The sequence below is a fragment of the Macaca nemestrina genome, chromosome 8, assembly GCF_043159975.1.
Source record: "Macaca nemestrina isolate mMacNem1 chromosome 8, mMacNem.hap1, whole genome shotgun sequence".
Taxonomy (NCBI): domain Eukaryota; kingdom Metazoa; phylum Chordata; class Mammalia; order Primates; family Cercopithecidae; genus Macaca; species Macaca nemestrina.
In genome coordinates, this window is record NC_092132.1 from 114,567,837 (window position 1) to 114,584,943 (window position 17,107).

The 17,107-nt window shown below is 37.8% G+C and overlaps 1 protein-coding gene across 6 annotated transcripts in view; it reads right to left on the reverse strand.

The window, feature by feature from the left end:
* The window catches only part of LOC105476552 (disintegrin and metalloproteinase domain-containing protein 18), a 152,073-nt gene that overhangs the window by 44,442 nt on the left and 90,524 nt on the right, over positions 1-17,107 (reverse strand). For all 6 annotated transcript variants that reach the window (XM_071068348.1, XM_011732576.2, XM_071068351.1 and 3 more), the window contains 2 exons: positions 9,515-9,620; positions 6,807-6,996 (listed from right to left, as the gene is read on the reverse strand). In XM_071068348.1, the coding sequence (XP_070924449.1) occupies positions 6,807-6,996; positions 9,515-9,620 (296 nt within the window). The remainder of the gene's footprint in view (positions 1-6,806; positions 6,997-9,514; positions 9,621-17,107) is intronic.

A 17,107-nucleotide genomic window follows, 5' to 3' on the forward strand; every position in this document is an offset into this window, starting at 1 on the left:
CAAATACATGGACAACGGGACAGAATAGAGAACCCAGAAATAAATTCACAAATATACAGTCAATGAATTTTAGAAAAATATGCCAAGAATACACAACAGGGAAATGGAAATTCCCTTCAAAAACTGGTTAAGAAAACTGGATATTATAGTCAATATCCAGGAAAACTGGATATTATATGTAGAAACATGAAATTAGACCCTTATCTCACATTATACAAAAATCAACTCAAAATGGATTAAAAAACCCATAAGACCTGAAATTATAAAATTAATAAAAGAAAACATAACAGAAAATCTTCATGACATTGGTTTGGGCATGATTTTGAAGATACGAATTGTATATGCAACAAAAGCAAAAATAGACAAATTGGATTATATCAAAGAAAATCTTCTGCATAGTCAAGGACACAGTTAACAGAGAGAATAAACAGCCTATGAAATGATAGAAAACATTTAAAACCCATACATCTGATGAGGAGTTAATATCCAAAATATAAGAGGAACTCTAACAAATGAATGGTAAGAAAATGATCTGATTAAAAACTGGGCAAAGTATATAAATAGAAATTTATTTTAAAAAGATACAAATCACCAATAGATATTAGAAAAAAAATACTCAAAATCACTAATAAATCATTAGAAAAATGCAAATTAAAACCACAATAAGACATCACCTCATACCTGTAAGCATAGCTATTATCAAAAAGACTAAAGATAATAAGAGTTGGAGAAGATGTGGAGAAAAGGGAACTGATATGATTTGGCTCTACGTCTCCACCCAAATCTCATGTTGAATTGTAATCCCCAATGCTGGCAGAGGGATCTGTTAGGAAGTGATTGGATCATGGGGGTAGATGTCCCCCTTGCTGTTTTCGTGACAGTGAGTTCTCATGAGATCTGGTTATTTGAATGTGTGTAGCACTTCCTCCTTCTTTCTCCTCTCTCTTCTCTCTCTCTCTTGCCAGCCATGTGGATATGTGCTTATTTCCCCTTTGTCTTTCACTGTGATTGTAAGTTTCCTGAGGCTTCCCCAGCCAGGCCTTCTGTACAACCTGTGGAACTGTGAGTCAGTTAAATCTCTTTTCTTCATAAATTACCCAGTTTCAGGTAGTTCTTTATACCAGTGTGACAACAGACTAATACAGAAAATTGGTACCAGAGAAGTGGGGCTTTGCTATAAAGATACCTGAAAATGGGGAAGCAACTTTGGAACTGGATAACAGGCAGAGGTTGGAAGGAAGCATTCAGCATGGGAGAAAGATGAAAGCCAGAAGACTCCGCAAGCCAGCTTATCCTAACTTCTTCCTTCTGCTTTTTTCTAGTCAGGCTGTAAACCACATTGAGGGTGGGTCTTCCTCTCCCAGTCCACTGACTCAAATGTTAATCTCCTCTGGCAACACTCAAAGACACACTTAGAAACAATACTTTACCAGCAATCTAGGCATTCTTCAATCCAGTCAGGTTGACACCTAATATAAACCAACACAGGAACCCTTGTACACTGTTGGTGGGAATATAAATTCATATAGCCACTATGGGAAGCAGTACATAAGCTTCTCAAAATCTGAAAATAGAAATACCATATGATCCACCAATTGCGCTACTGGGTAAACATCCAAAGGAACTGGATTCTAAAGAGATGTCCACACTACCCTCTTCAATGTAGAATTTTTAACAATAACCAAAACATGGAAGAAATCTAATCTAAATGTCCATTAATAAATGAATGGATAAAGAAAATATGGTATATATATACAATGGAATATTACTTAGCTATAAAAAAGGAATTCCTGCCATTTGCAACAACATGGATGAACCTAGAGGACAATAGGCTAAACGAAATAAGCCAAGCACAGAAAAACAAATGCTACATGATATTGCTTATATGACAAATCTTAAATAATAAAACTTAACAGAAACAGAGAGTGGAATGGTGGTTACTAGGGACTGGGGGAAGGGAGAAATGGGGAGATATTAGTCAAAAGTTAAAACATTTTGGTTATCTGAGATAAGTAATTCCTAGAGATTGACTGAATGTCACAGTTTATATAGTTAACAATAATGTATTATGTACTTAAAAAATTCCTAGGGGATAGATCATATGTTAAATGCTTCTATGAGAAAGGTAACAATAATAAATAAGTAAATAAATAAATAAAAGATTGGGAAAAAGTTTTGGAAGTTATAAATAGCTTACAACATGGAAGGTAGTGATCATTTCACAGATGTATAATTATCTCTAAACTCATCAACTTATTGTTTATTTCTTTATCTTCTATTTATTTATTTATTTGAGACAGGGTCTTGCTTTGTTAACCAGAGTGGAGTGCAGTGGTGTGAAAGCCCCAATCTCCTGAGCTCAAGAGATCCTCTTGCTTCAGCCTCCCAAGTAGCTGAGACTACAGGTGTGTGCCACCTCACCTGGCTAATTTTTAAAAATATTATTACTTTTTTTAGAGACAAGGTCTCACTGTGTTTCCCAGGCAGGTCTGGAATTCCTGAGCTCAAGTGATCCTCCCATCTTGGTGTTTCAAAGTGGTTTTTGTATGTCAAATAAAACTATACATTCAACCAAAAAAAGTAAGTAAAGCAAACTACAGAGTAGAAGAAAATATTTGCCATCTTGCCTTTATGATATTTAAAAACAAACTGAACTTTAAAAAAAGACAATCTGATTAAAATAGGCTAGACATGATCCAATGCTTTACTCAGGAGGATATACTGATGACATATAAGTTCATTGAAAAAATATTGAATATAATTAACCATTAAAGAATGCAAATATCACTATGCACATATAAAAATGAGAAAATAATAAGTAGTGCTAACACCAAATGCCAGTGAGGATATGGAGAAACTTCTCACTCACACACTGCTAGTGGAAATGAAAAATGGTAGAGCCACTCAATCAAAGATTATAGCAGTTTCTCATAGAACCAAAAACATACTTAGCTTGCAAATCAGAAATTGCACTCTTAGAAGTTTGTCTTTGGACAAGGAAACAATACCCGTATTATCTCAGTTTCTGCAAGTGATGAAAGGAATGGCACAGCTTGGTCTTTTGCTTCAGATATTTGCATAGACTGGTATTAAAATGCCAGCCAATTTCATCTGAAGCTTTTACTAAAATGAATATGCTTCCAAATTTGTCACGTGGTTGTCAGAAGGCTGTTGTATTAACATGCTCATTTCCTCAAGGTCTTTTGGGTGGAGGACATACTCAGTTTCTTTCCATGTATTACTCTTCAATGTGGCAGCTTGTTTCATCCAAGTAAGCAATGAAGAAGGGGCAGGAGAACAAAATGAAAAATACTATCTGTTGTAACCTAATATTGTAAGTTATAGTCCACCATTTTTTCCATACTCTATTTGCTAGAAGCAAGTCACTGTGTCCATCCCTCACATGGTTGGTAGGGAAAGTGTATTATGAAGGGAGTAAGCAGAAGATGGTAAGATATTGGAGGGCATTTTAAAAGCTGAGCAGCAGGCCGGGCGCGGTGGCTCAAGCCTGTAATCCTAGCACTTTGGGAGGCCGAGACGGGCGGATCACGAGGTCAGGAGATCGAGACCATCCTGGCTAACACAGTGAAACCCCGTCTCTACTAAAAAATACAAAAAACTAGCCGGGCGAGGTGGCGGGCTCCTGTAGTCCCAGCTACTCGGGAGGCTGAGGCAGGAGAATGGCGTAAACCCAGGAGGCGGAGCTTGCAGTGAGCTGAGATCAGGCCACTGCACTCCAGCCTGGGTGACAGAGCGAGACTCCGTCTCAAAAAAAAAAAAAAAAAAAAAAAAAAAAAAAAAAAGCTGAGCAGCACAGTTCAGCTTCTAATGTTGCGTATCTTTTAGACATAAAAACCACAAGAATTGTCAAGCTCTCCAGCATTCTCATTTCATTATAGCATCAGCTCAAAGCCTATTTCTTCATCTGAGTTAACTCCATCTGTGGATTAAGTTCATGGGTATACTTCCTTGAGTATTGCTCCTCCATTTGTAGATCTTTGACACTAGAGAGTAATCTGTCCCCAACCCCAACAATATATAATGGTAATAAAGGCATAGAATAACTTACAGATACTTTCATTCAAAGTGTGTGTGTTGGGGGGAGGATTAGAACTAAAAAGGAATTACTAGTCCATAGCAATTCTGAAATATCTAGAAGGGCTCATGTTGGGAGTTCCTTGATTGGCTTTCAAGGTTTCTGAATAATCTCTCTTGGCTCTCAGTGCTGCCTTCTCAGTTCTTATTTCATTAAGTATTCCTTCATTTTTCAGGAAAGATAGCACGCGTTTGCCTCTGAGCAATTGTCTCAGCTTGCCTCCTCTCAGTAGAATTTTGGGGGTCCAACAGCCTCTTTTCATTTTGTATTTTCTTTACTGGCAGTTTCTCAAAAACTGTGGGTCTCCTGTGAATCTCTTTGGGACTCATTACATTAAACAAAAGCCATGCTCTCAAATATCTTTGAAATGAACCATTTTCTACCTTGGGCTTCTGCTGAGATGGCTGAAGGACAAAGCTCTGAAGTTTCTAGATGCTCTACTTTTTAAAATTAGAGGATTTGTGAGGCACAGTCTTTCTTTCTTGAAAGGACTTTTGTATAACTGAATAACATTCTGAGCCTTTTATTGTAGAACATTCGTTAAGAGTTGATCTTGACTAATCTTTTGGAACTCTTAACTAGTGTTTTATAGCCTCACTCTTGACCATGGTTTCCTAATAGTTCTTGGAATCCATTTCTTTATTTCAGCATCCTTTGCTGTCTGTAGAGGCTAAGATTTTTCAAAATCATCAATGGTTACGTTTTATTTAACAGTTCCCTCAGCTTATTTCATTTCATATTATATTATAAGCTGTTAGAAGGGATCAGAAGCTAGATCACCAAGTTATGTACATATTCTACTTTCCACATACGTGTAGAAGACAATATGCTAAGCTTTCTGCCACTATATAAAAAGAACCTTACTTCCTCCAGTCTTTCATAACATACTCCTAACTACCACTTGAGCCCTCACCAGCCAGGTCCTTCAACTCCGGAGTTGTACTTAAGGTCCGTCCCAGGCAATTTGAGCTTTCTGTACCTTGGTCTTCAACATTCTTTTGGTCTCTATCTACTTCCTTGTTCTATATTCCTTCCCACTTTTTAAGGTATTTGTTATAGCAGCACCATATTTCCAGGTATCAAATCTGTATCAGTTATCTATTGATGCCTAACAAAATTATCACCAAAATTAATGACATTAAACAACACATATTTATTATATCACAGCTTCTGTGAGTCTGAAATTCAAGCACATCTTATCTGGGTTCTCTGCTCCACAGTCTCTTACAAGCTGAAATCAAGGTGTTATCTGCTTTCTGGGACTGTTGTCTCATCTCTTGGTCTGACTTGCAAAGCTCCTCTTCATAGCTTGCTTGTGTGGTTTTGGCAGAATTCAGTCCCTCACAGGCTGTTGAACTGAGGGCCTCAGATTTTCACTGTCCCACAGTTGCTTTCCTCGTGGGATTTTCCAGGAAGGCAGCTTGCTTCAGCAAAGCAAGCAATCTGAGAACGCAAGGGAGACAGTCCATGCAAAACAGAAGTCACTATCTGTTCTCATCTTCTTTCTTGTCTCCAACCTCTAATCTTGTGACATTCCAAAACTTTTGCATTTTATTTGTTACAAGCAAGTCATTAGATACAGCCTACAGGCAAAGGAAGGGATTACACAAAGGAATGAATGACAGAAAGTGGGATCACTGAGAGTCATTACAGGAGCAGATCACCACACGAAGGTTTCTCAAGGGATTAGGGTTGCTGACACCAGATATAACAATTAACTAACTCATCCTCTATTTCTAGGTTTTGTTTTATTTTTACACATCAAATAAGCACCAAATGACATTTAAATGCAACACTCTATTTATAATTATTGTGCGAAATTTCAGATGCCACATAGTATCATGTTTTCTGGAACATGTGCCCTTGTATTGCAAGATTAACCAAGTCTCTAAAGCCTTTTTGTCCTCTTTTTATGTTATGATGACACAGATATAAGCGTTCATATATATTCATGCATGAGCCTGTATATGCATACTATAGCAATGTTTCCCAGTATAGATTGTTTGGTTTCAAACCTTTTGTACACTTGTATTTTGGTCAGATACAAATCAAATAATTTAAGAAATATGTAAAGTCAATTAATGTTCTTTGTGAAACAAGGAAAATGGGAAACTTTGTATTAGCATTTTACAATTTAAAGCTACCAGATGTCAGTTAGTAAAATCTTGTGCTTAAAATATATATATATAACTTTGGGAGGCCGAGACGGGCGGATCACGAGGTCAGGAGATCGAGACCATCCTGGCTAACACGGTGAAACCCCGTCTCTACTAAAATACAAAAAAAATTAGCCGGGCGAGGTGGCGGGCGCCTGTACTCCCAGCTACTCGGGAGGCTGAGGCAGGAGAATGGCGTAAACCCAGGAGGCGGGGCTTGCAGTAAGCTGAGATCCGGCCACTGCACTCCAGCCTGGGCAACAGAGCCAGACTCCGTCTCAAAAAAAAAAAAAAAAAATATATATATATATATATATATATATACACACACATACACTTTTTTTACATAAAGACTGATAGTATTTTAATCCAAAAAGCAACATAATTGGATAACTTAGGCTTGTTTTAATTATCATTTAAACATCACATGGGAAATAAATGCCAGCAAAAGTTTAAATCCATTCAATATAATTGTGATAGTCATCATGGAATGCAGTATCTGATAATCAACATAATTTAACACAGCTGAATATAAATTATCACATTTTTGTTACCATTTCTGGACCACACATGGTGCCATCAGCCACATAGGCATTGTCTGTTCCATCTGATCTCATGGAGGACCCAGTGGCTATAGATACACAGACATGGTCTTGAATATATGAATAAACTGTATATTGAATGTCACTTTTATAAGCATTTTTATGCGGCTGAACACAAGCTAATTTTCCACAGAGAACATCCCTGGAAGTGGAAAGCAAAAAATTCCTTATCAGTTTATCTCTTAATGATAACAAGTTCCAAGTGAGTACTGCATAGATGGTAACATAAATACTGTTAATTGACAGTACAACACTTGAAAAATGCCAAACTAAAACATTATTTTATGGTGCACAACAACGAAATGCAACTGTCTTAATAGCAGAATTGAAATGTATATGCTTAACTCAGATGTGAAGACATGACTTCATTTCCTATTATAGAGCCCAATTTTGGTTCTCTAGGTTCCAGTCGTCTTAGACCATTCACATTTTACCACACTCTGGGAGAATTAGTCACTTGCCCCGGTTTGATATAGCTTGGCCAGCCTGGTCACTTATTACACAAAATTTGCTGAGAGTGGCTAATTGCATTTCTCTTTCTGTACATTTTATTGTGCCTATCATTCTTGTCATGATGTATAGACAGTACATTTCTGCTGTATACACACCCTTCATTTTGATCCACAATTTCTCCCAACATACAGATATTTCCAGCATATTTAACTTATCTGTTAAAAATTTAAGAACTTTTAGATCCCCTCCATGCCACAAGCATACCAAAGGTTATCTTATCCCACAGATGCTTTATTTTGCCATTTGTAATCTATCATTGGGTAAAATACTGGCTTCTCTATGAGGCTAACAGTATTTCTAGACTATGCTCTGAAAGACAATCTATGTAACTTTTTTTACTTGAAATTATTGAAATCTAATTATCAAATACCATCCTCAATGAGAATAATCATTTTTAGCCATTGATCTGCGTCTACTGAACATGTCATTATTATTTAATCAAAAGGCTCCTCTTAGGGAATTTTACCCATTTGTCCTAAAAGACCATTTGAGGCTTTTTCAGTATCAGAAGAATAAACTTAATTACATCACGAAGTAAAGATTGAAATGAGATTAAGAGCTGAAACCTAAATTACATTCCACTTTTGTCTTCTCTCCAGCATAACTTTTCTACTTTCTCAGGTCTCGATATTTCTTTTGATTTTGGCTCCACTCTCTTTCTATAGAATGTATTCTAAACCAGACTTGCATAGTACGTATGTATCCTTCTAGTCTGGCTATCGAGTACAAATTCTTCCTCCAAGTCCATTTTCCCAAAATTTGCACTTATAGTTAAATTCTTAGAACTATTTTTTTCTTTTCTGAAAAGGAATCGCAGTCTGTTTAGATGAGATGATGTATGCTATTCAATTTTAGTTTCATCTAATGATGATATTTCAGGAAAATTCATGTACTATTATCACATAAGACAAAGTCCAAAGGAGTCATGTTTACTAACTTTCACAATTTCTTCCAGGTATCTTTTATCTTTTTTTATGAATAATCTTAAATTAAAGGCAGCAAATGTGCCTCTGAACATCAGGAAGAAGATTAAGTGGGGGTTGTCATACCACCATCTTCTGTCTTTTGGGGATCCACTGTGGTGTAACTGAGACTGCTGGCCCCTGGTGCTCTGTATTAATATCCAATAGGTGTGGCTGATTATGCAGGGTCTCCTCCTGAGATTCCCACTCATCAGTACTTTCTTTGTGATTCTACCTTTCTTCTTTCCATGTACTAATCCTCCTGTGTTGGGGCAAGTGGGAAGTTCTGCATCTTCTCCACAGCATACATATCCATAGTAATTTCATATAAGGAGGAGGGTGATGGAGGATACTACTTTAGTCCCACCCAACTGGATACCTTCTTCATCCATTTCTCATCTTCATAAAGGAACCGTATTGTTTTTAACAGTACTGATAGTGGTGCTTACCTGAGGATTTTATTATGGTTTTTCCTGGCTATGTCTTTGAGACTAAAAGAAATGTCTGCTTCTCCCTGAATTAATTATATCTAATTTTTTTTATGTTATTCCCATTCTCTTATTTTGTGAATCTGGCTCTGTTACACATTTTTGTGACTCTAATTTTCAATGAAATTAAGGAAGATAAAATTAAGGAAATATTCGTTATGGGGTAGGCACTTCCTTTATTAGATTACTGGATTTCATTAATCCCTTTATTACATGGATTATAGTGACACTACGTCCCAATAGTCTGAATTTAGCTATTAACAGATACTTCCATGCTTTACATATTGATGTTTTGGACACAATCAGCAAAAACAAAAATAACTTTCTTCTTCTCAACAATTCTATGTCTTAAAAATCAAAGCTTGAGGTTTGCTTTAAGATTGTTGCTATTTACAGACTTAATACAAAACCTCATTTGAATTCTCAATATAGAATAGCAGTTCTGATTTCTGGCACTGTGTGTCCATTTTCTTCCTCTGTTACTAAGTATCAGCATTTTTTTTTGTCCAATCTCATTTTTAGGATGATATCAAGGGAAAATAATATAAAATCCTGAATTTCATAGAAAAAAAGTATGTATTGGTATTTGAAAATATTCCCATGTTACACAATTTAACGTTCATTACTACTTAGTATCTCTTGATAAAAATACATAATTTTTATGATTCAAATAAGTAATCATTTTCTACATACGTACTTCCTTTCACATGGTAATGGTTGTGAATTTTTAAAACCACAGTTTTCAGATGTTTCATGCAGAGAATTAACTTCTTTAAAACAGGCAAATGGAGCACCTTGAGCACCTTAAAATGCAAATATGTCAGTTGAATTATCAGTCTTAATATAAATTAAATGTCAGTAACAGACTAAGGAAATTTAATTTCAAAAAGATAATGTACTTACTGATTATGCTTTTGTTCCTATGCATACCCTGTCGATGCAAGTAGAAAGAAATATTGTCTTATCTTACACACACAGAAAATGATTATATCTATTGCAGTAAGTTATTTTTTTAAAAAACAGTATGTTTCTTTTTCTGGTAGGAGCAAATACTTCCTAGTCTAATGAATATTGGGCTTGACCTTGTAACTTCCTCTTCTTAACGAAATGAGAGATTTGAAGCATGTCACTTATGGACAGAAACCTCTGGAACTTACATAGTTTTCCAGAGTCTATCTCCTGTCCTTTGTAGCACATGTGTTTTATTTGGTCCTTCCAGCGTGCTGGCTATCCTTTGCTTATTTTGCCTGACTAGTATAAAATCACTGATGGATTGGATCAATGTTACGTTTTATGAGAAGTCCAAATCTCTTCTACTGTATTATGATGGAGGGAAAAAGAGCAAATGTAACCCTGGAGAAAAATTCTAAATGAATCCTGTTATCCACTCTATGTGAATGTAAACTATTTCTAATCTTCTTTTCAAATAGGGATAGAAAATAATACACTTGCCAAGATGGCCGAATAGGAACAGCTCCAGTCTGCAGCTCCCAGTGTGATCAATGCAGAAGACGGGTGATTTCTGCATTTCCAACAGAGGTACCTGGTTCATCTCACTGGGACTGGCTGGACAGTGGGTGCAGCCCATGGAGGGTGAGCTGAAGCAGGGCGGGGCATCACCTCACCCCAGAAGCACAAGGGGTTAGAGGATTTCCCATTCTTAGCCAAGAGAGGCTGTAACAGACTACCTGGAAAAATGGGGCACTCCCACCCAAATATTGCACTTTTCCCAAGGTCTTAGAAATTGGCAGACAAGGTGATTCTCTCCCGTGCCTGGCTCGACAGGTCCCACGCCCACAGAACCTTGCTCGCTGCTGGTGCAGCAGTCTGGGATCGATCTGCGAGACAGCAGCCTGGTTGAGGGAGGGGCATCTGCCATTGCTGAGGCTTGAGTAGGTAAACAAAGTGGCCAGGAAGCTGGAACTTGGTGGAGCCCACCACAGCTCAACAAGGCCTACTGCCTCTAGACTCCACCTCTGTGGGCAGGGCATACCTGAACAAAAGGCAGCAGACAACTTCTGCAGACTTAAACGTCCCTGTCTGATAGTTCTGAAGAGAGCAGTGGTTCTCCCATCATGACAGTTGAGCTCTGAGAAGGGACAGACTGCCTCTTCAAGTGGGTCCCTGACCCCCGTGTAGCCTAACTAGGAGACACCTCCCAGTAGGGGCCGACAGACACTTCATATAGGTGGCTGCCCCTCTGGGATGAAGCAATATTTGCTGTTCTGCAATATTTGTTGTTCTGCAGCCTCCGCTGGTGATACCCAGGGAAACAGGGTCTGGAGTAGACCTCCAGCAAACTTCAACAGACCTGCAGCTGAGGGACCTGACCATTAGAAGGAAAACTAGCAAACAGAAAGAAATAGAATCAACATCAACAAAAAAGTCATCTATACCAAAATCCCATCTGTAGGTCGCCAACATCAAAGACCAAAGGTAGACAAAACCACAAAGATGAGGAGAAACCAGAGCAGAAAAGCTGAAAATTCTGAAAATCAGAGTGCTGCTTCTCCTCCAAAGGATCACAGCTCCTCCCCAGCAATGGAACAAAGCTGGATGGAGAATGACTTTGACGAGTTGACAGTTGGTAATAATAAACTTCTCCAAGCTAAAGAAGGATGTTCAAATCCATCACAATGAAGCTAAAAACCTTGAAAAAAGATTAGATGAATGGCTAACTAGAATAGGCAGTGTAGAGAAGACCTTAAATGACCCGATGGAGCTGAAAACCATGGCACGAGAACTTCGTGAGGCATGCACAAGCATCAATAGCCAATTCGATTAAGTGGAAGAAAGGGTATCAGTGATTGAAGATGAAGTTAATGAAATAAAGTGAGAAAACAAGGTTAGAGAAAAAAGAGTAAAAAGAAATGAACAAAACCTCCAAGAAATATGGGACTATATGAACAGACCAAATCTACGTTTGATTGGTATACCCGAAAGTGATGGGGAGAATGGAAGCAAGTTGGAAAACACTCTTCAGGATATTATCCAGGAGAACTTCCCCAACCTAGCAAGGCAAGCCAACATTCAACTTCAGGAAATACAGAGAACACTGCAAAGATACTCCTAGAGAAGAGCAACCTCAAGACACATAATTGTCAGATTCACAAAGGTTGAAATGAAGGGAAAAATGTTAAGGGCACCCAGAGAAAGAGTTCGGATTACCCACAAAGGGAAGCCCATCAGACTAACAGTGGATCTCTTGGCAGAAACCCTACAAGCCAGAAGAGAGTGGAGGCCAATATTCAACATTCTTAAAGAAAAGAATTTTCAACCCAGAATTTTATATCCAGTCAAACTAAGTTTCATAAGTGAAGGAGAAATAAAATCCTTTACAGACAAGCAAATGCTGAGAGATTTTGTCACCACCAGGCCTGCCTTACAGGAGCTCCTGAAGGAAGCACTAAACATGGAAAGAAAGAACTGGTACCAGCCACTGCAAAAAGAGGCCAAATTGTAAACACCATCAAGGCTAGGAAGAAACTGCATCAATTAATGGGAAAAATAACCAGTGAACATCATAATGATAGGATCAAATTCACACATAACAATATTAACCTTAAATGTAAATGGGATAAATGCCCCAATGAAAAGACACAGACTGGCAAATTGGATAAAGAATCAAGACCCATCAGTGTGCTGTATTCAGGAGACTCATCTCACATGCAAAGACGCACATAGGCTCAAAATAAAGGGATGGAGGAAGATCTACCAAGCAAATGGAAAGCAAAAAAAAGGAGGGGTTTCAATCCTAGTCTCTGATAAAGCAGACTTTAAACCAACAAAGATCAAGACTTGGAATCAACCCAAATGTCCATCAGTGACAGATTGGATTAAGAAAATGTGGCACATATACACCATGGAATACTATGCAGCCATAAAAAAGGATGAGTTTGAGTCCTTTGTAGGGACTTGGATGCAGCTGGAATCCATCATTCTTAGCAAACTATCACAAGAACAGAAAACCAAACACCGCATGTTCTCACTCATAGGTGGGAACTGAACAATGATATCACTCGGACTCAGGAAGGGGAACATCACACACCGGGGCCTATCATGGGGAGGGGGGAGGGGGGAGGGATTGCATTGGGAGTTATACCTGATGTAAATGACGAGTTGATGGGTGCAGCACAGCAACATGGCACAAGTATACATATGTAACAAACCTGCACGTTATGCACATGTACCCTACAACTTAAAGTATAATAATAATAAATAAATAAATAAAAAAAGTCAGTCCATATGGAAAAAAAAAAAAGAGACAATAAAGGCCATTACATAATGGTAAAGGGATCAATTCAACAAGAAGAGCTAACTATCATAAATATATATATGCACCCAATACAGGAGCACCCAGATTCATAAAGCAAATCCTTAGAGACCTACAAAGAGACTTAGACTCCCACACAATAATAATAGGAGACCTTAACACCCCACTGTCAATATTAGACAGATCAACGAGACAGAAGGTTAACAAGGATATTCAGGACCTGAACTCAGCTCTGCAACAAGCAGGCCTAATAGACATCCACAGAACTCTCCAGCCCAAATCAACAGAATATACGTTATTCTCAGCACCACATTGCACTTATTCTAAAACTGACCACAAAATTGGAAGCAAAGCACACCTCAGCAAATGTAAAAGAACAGAAATAACAATAAACTGTCTCTCATACCACAGTGCACTCAAATTAGAACTCAGAATTAAGAAACTCACTCAAAACCATACAACTACATGGAAACTGAACAATCTGCTCCTGAATGACTACCAGGTAAATAATGAAATGAAGGCAGAAATAAAGATGTTCTTTGAAACCAATGAGAACGAAGACACAATGTACCAGAATTTCTGGGACACATTTAAAGCAGTGTGTAGAAGGAAATTTATAGCACTAATGTCCACAAGAGAAAGCAGGAAAGATCTAAAATCAACACCGTAACATCATGTTGAAAGAACTAGAGAAGCAAGAGCAAATAAATTCAAAAGCTAGCAGAAGGCAACAAATAACTTAGATCAGAGCGGAACTGAAAGAGATAGAGACACAAAAAACCCTTTAAAAAAAATCAATGAATCCAGGATCTGGATTTTTGAAAAGATCAACAAAATTGACAGACTGCTAGCAAGACTAATAAAGAAGAAAAGAAAGAAGAATCAAATAGATGCGATAAAAAATGGCAAAGGGATAACATCACGGATCCTACAGAAATACAAACTGCCATCAGAGAATACTATAAACACCTCTACACAAATAAACTAGAAAATCTGGAAGAAATGGATAAATTCCTGGACACATACACCCTCCCAAGACTAAACCAGGAAGAAGTTGAATCCCTGAATAGACCAACAATAGACCCTGAGGCAATAACTAATAGCCTACCAACCAAAAAAAGTCCAGGACCAGACAGATTCACAGTCGAATTCTAACAGAGGTACAAAGAGGAGACGGTACCATTCCTTCTGAAACTATTCTGATCAATAGAAAAAGAGGGAATCCTCCCTAACTCATGTTATGAGGCCAGCATCATCCTCATACCAAAGCCTGGCAGACACAACAAAAAAAGAGAATTTTAGACCAATATCCCTGATGGACATCAATGTGAAAATCCTCAATAAAATACTGGCAAACCGAATCCAGCAGCACATCAAAAAGCTTATCCACCACGATCAAAGGGGCTTCATCCCTAGGATGCAAGGCTGGTTCAACATATGCAAATCATTAAATGCAATCCATCATATACAGAACCAAAGACAAAAACCACATGATTATCTCAATAGATGCAGAAAAGGCCTTTGACAAAATTCAACAGCACTTCATGCTAAAAACTCTCAATAAACTGGGTATTCATGGAATGTATCTCAAAATCATAAGAGCCATTTATGATAAACCCACAGACAATATCATACTGAACGGACAAAAACTGGAAGCATTCCCTTTGAAAACTAGCAAAAGACAAGGATGCCCTCTCTCACCACTTCTAGCCAACATAGTGTTGGAAGTTCTGGCTAGGGCAATCAGACAGGAGAAAGAAAGAAAGGGTATTCAATTAGGAAATGAGGATGTCAAATTGTCCCTGTTTGCAGATGACATGATTGTATATTTAGAAAACCCCATCATCTCAGCCCAAAATCTCCTTAAGCTGATAAGAAACTTCAGCAAAGTCTCAGGATACAAAATAATGTGCAAAAATCACAAGCATTCCTATACACCATTAACAGACAAACAGAGAGCCAAATCTTGAGTGAACTCCCATTCACAATTGCTACAAAGAGAATAAAATACCTAGGAATCCAACTTACAAGGGATGCGAAGGATCTCTTCAAGAAGAACTACAAACCACTGCTCAATGAAATAAGAGGACACAAACAAATGGAATAATATTCCATACTCATGAATAGAGAGAATCAATATCGTGAAAATGGCCATACTGCCCGAAGTAATTTATAGATTCAATGCCATCCCCATTAAGCTACCAACGACTTTCTTCACAGAATTGGAAAAAACACTTTAAATATCATATGGAACCAAAGAAGAGCCTGCATAGCCAAGACTACCCTAAGCAAAAAGAACAAAGCTGGAGGCATCACGCTACCTGGCTTCAAGTTATACTACAAGGCTAGAGTAACCAAAACAGCATGGTACTGGTACTAAAACAGACACATAGACCAATGGAATGGAACACAGGCCTCAGAGATAACACCACGCATGTACAACCACCTGATCTTTGACAACCCTGACAAAAAGAAGAAATGGGGAAAGGATTCCCTATTTAATAAATGGTACTGGGAAAACTGGCTAGCCATATGTAGAAAGCTGAAACCAGATCCCTTTCTTACACTTTATAGAAAAATTACTTCAAGATGGATTAAAGACTTAACTGTTAAACCTAAAACCATAAAAACCCTAGAAGAAAACTTAGGCAATACCATTCAGGACATAGGCATGGCCAAGGACTTCATAACTAAAATACCAAAATCTATGAAAACAAAAGCCAAAATACACAAATGGAATCCAATTAAACTAAAGAGCTTCTACATGTCAAAAGAAACTACCATCAGAGTGAACAGGCAACCTACAGAATGGGAGAAAATTTTTGAATCTACCCATCTGACAAAGGACTAATATAGAGAATCTACAAAGAAGTCAAACAAATTTACAAGAAAAAACAAACAACCCCATCAAAAAGTGGGCAAAGGATATAAATAGACACTTCTCAAAAGAAGACATCTATGCAGCCAACAGACACATGAAAAAATGCTCACCATGACTGGTCATCAGAGAAATGCAAATCAAAACCACCGTGAGATACCATCTCATGCCAGTTAAAATGGTGATCATTAAAAAATCAGGAAACAACAGATGCTGGAGAGGATGTGGAGAAATGCTTTTACACTGTTGGTGGGAGTGTAAATTAGTTCAACCATTGTGGAAGACAGTGTGATGATTCCTCAAGGATCTAGAACTAGAATTTGCCATTTGACCCAGTGATCCCATTACTGAGTATATACCTAAAGGATTATAAATCATACTACTGTAAAGATACATGCACATGTATGTTTATTGTGGCACTATTGACAATAGCAAAGACTTGGAACCAACCCAAAGGTCCATCAATGATAGACTGGATTAAGAAAATGTGGCACATATACACCATGGAATAGTATGCAGCCATAAAAAAGGTTGAGTTCATGTTCTTTGCAGGAACATGGATGAAGCTGGAAACCATCATTATCAGCAAACTATCACAAGGACAGAAAACCAAACAGTGCATGTTCTCACTCATAGGTGGGAACTGAACAATGAGATCACTTGGACACAGGGCGGGGAACATCACACACCGGGACCTGTCGGAGGGTGGGGGGTGGGGACAGGGATAGCATTAGGAAAAATATCTAATGTAAATGATGAGTTGATGGGTACAGCAAACCAACACGGCACATGTATACCTATGTATCAAACCTGCACGTTGTGCACATGTACCCTAGAACTTAAAGTATAATAAATAATAATAATAATACACTTGCTTTTAGGGGCAAGTGTATTAGAGGATACACTTTTCACACATATTTGAGGCCATGCTAATCTGCTCTAGCATGGACATACACTGGCACAGTGAATGCAATCAAGTCTACTACCTGATTACATTTGTAGTAGTTTAATATTATCTTCCAGGATGATCTTGTTTCTGCAGGGATCATATTGAATAATTTAACATGTGTATTATACAGCCAAACATCCCTTCATCCTTTAGATCTTTAAAGGTAGCACTAATTTCTTGAAGCAGATAG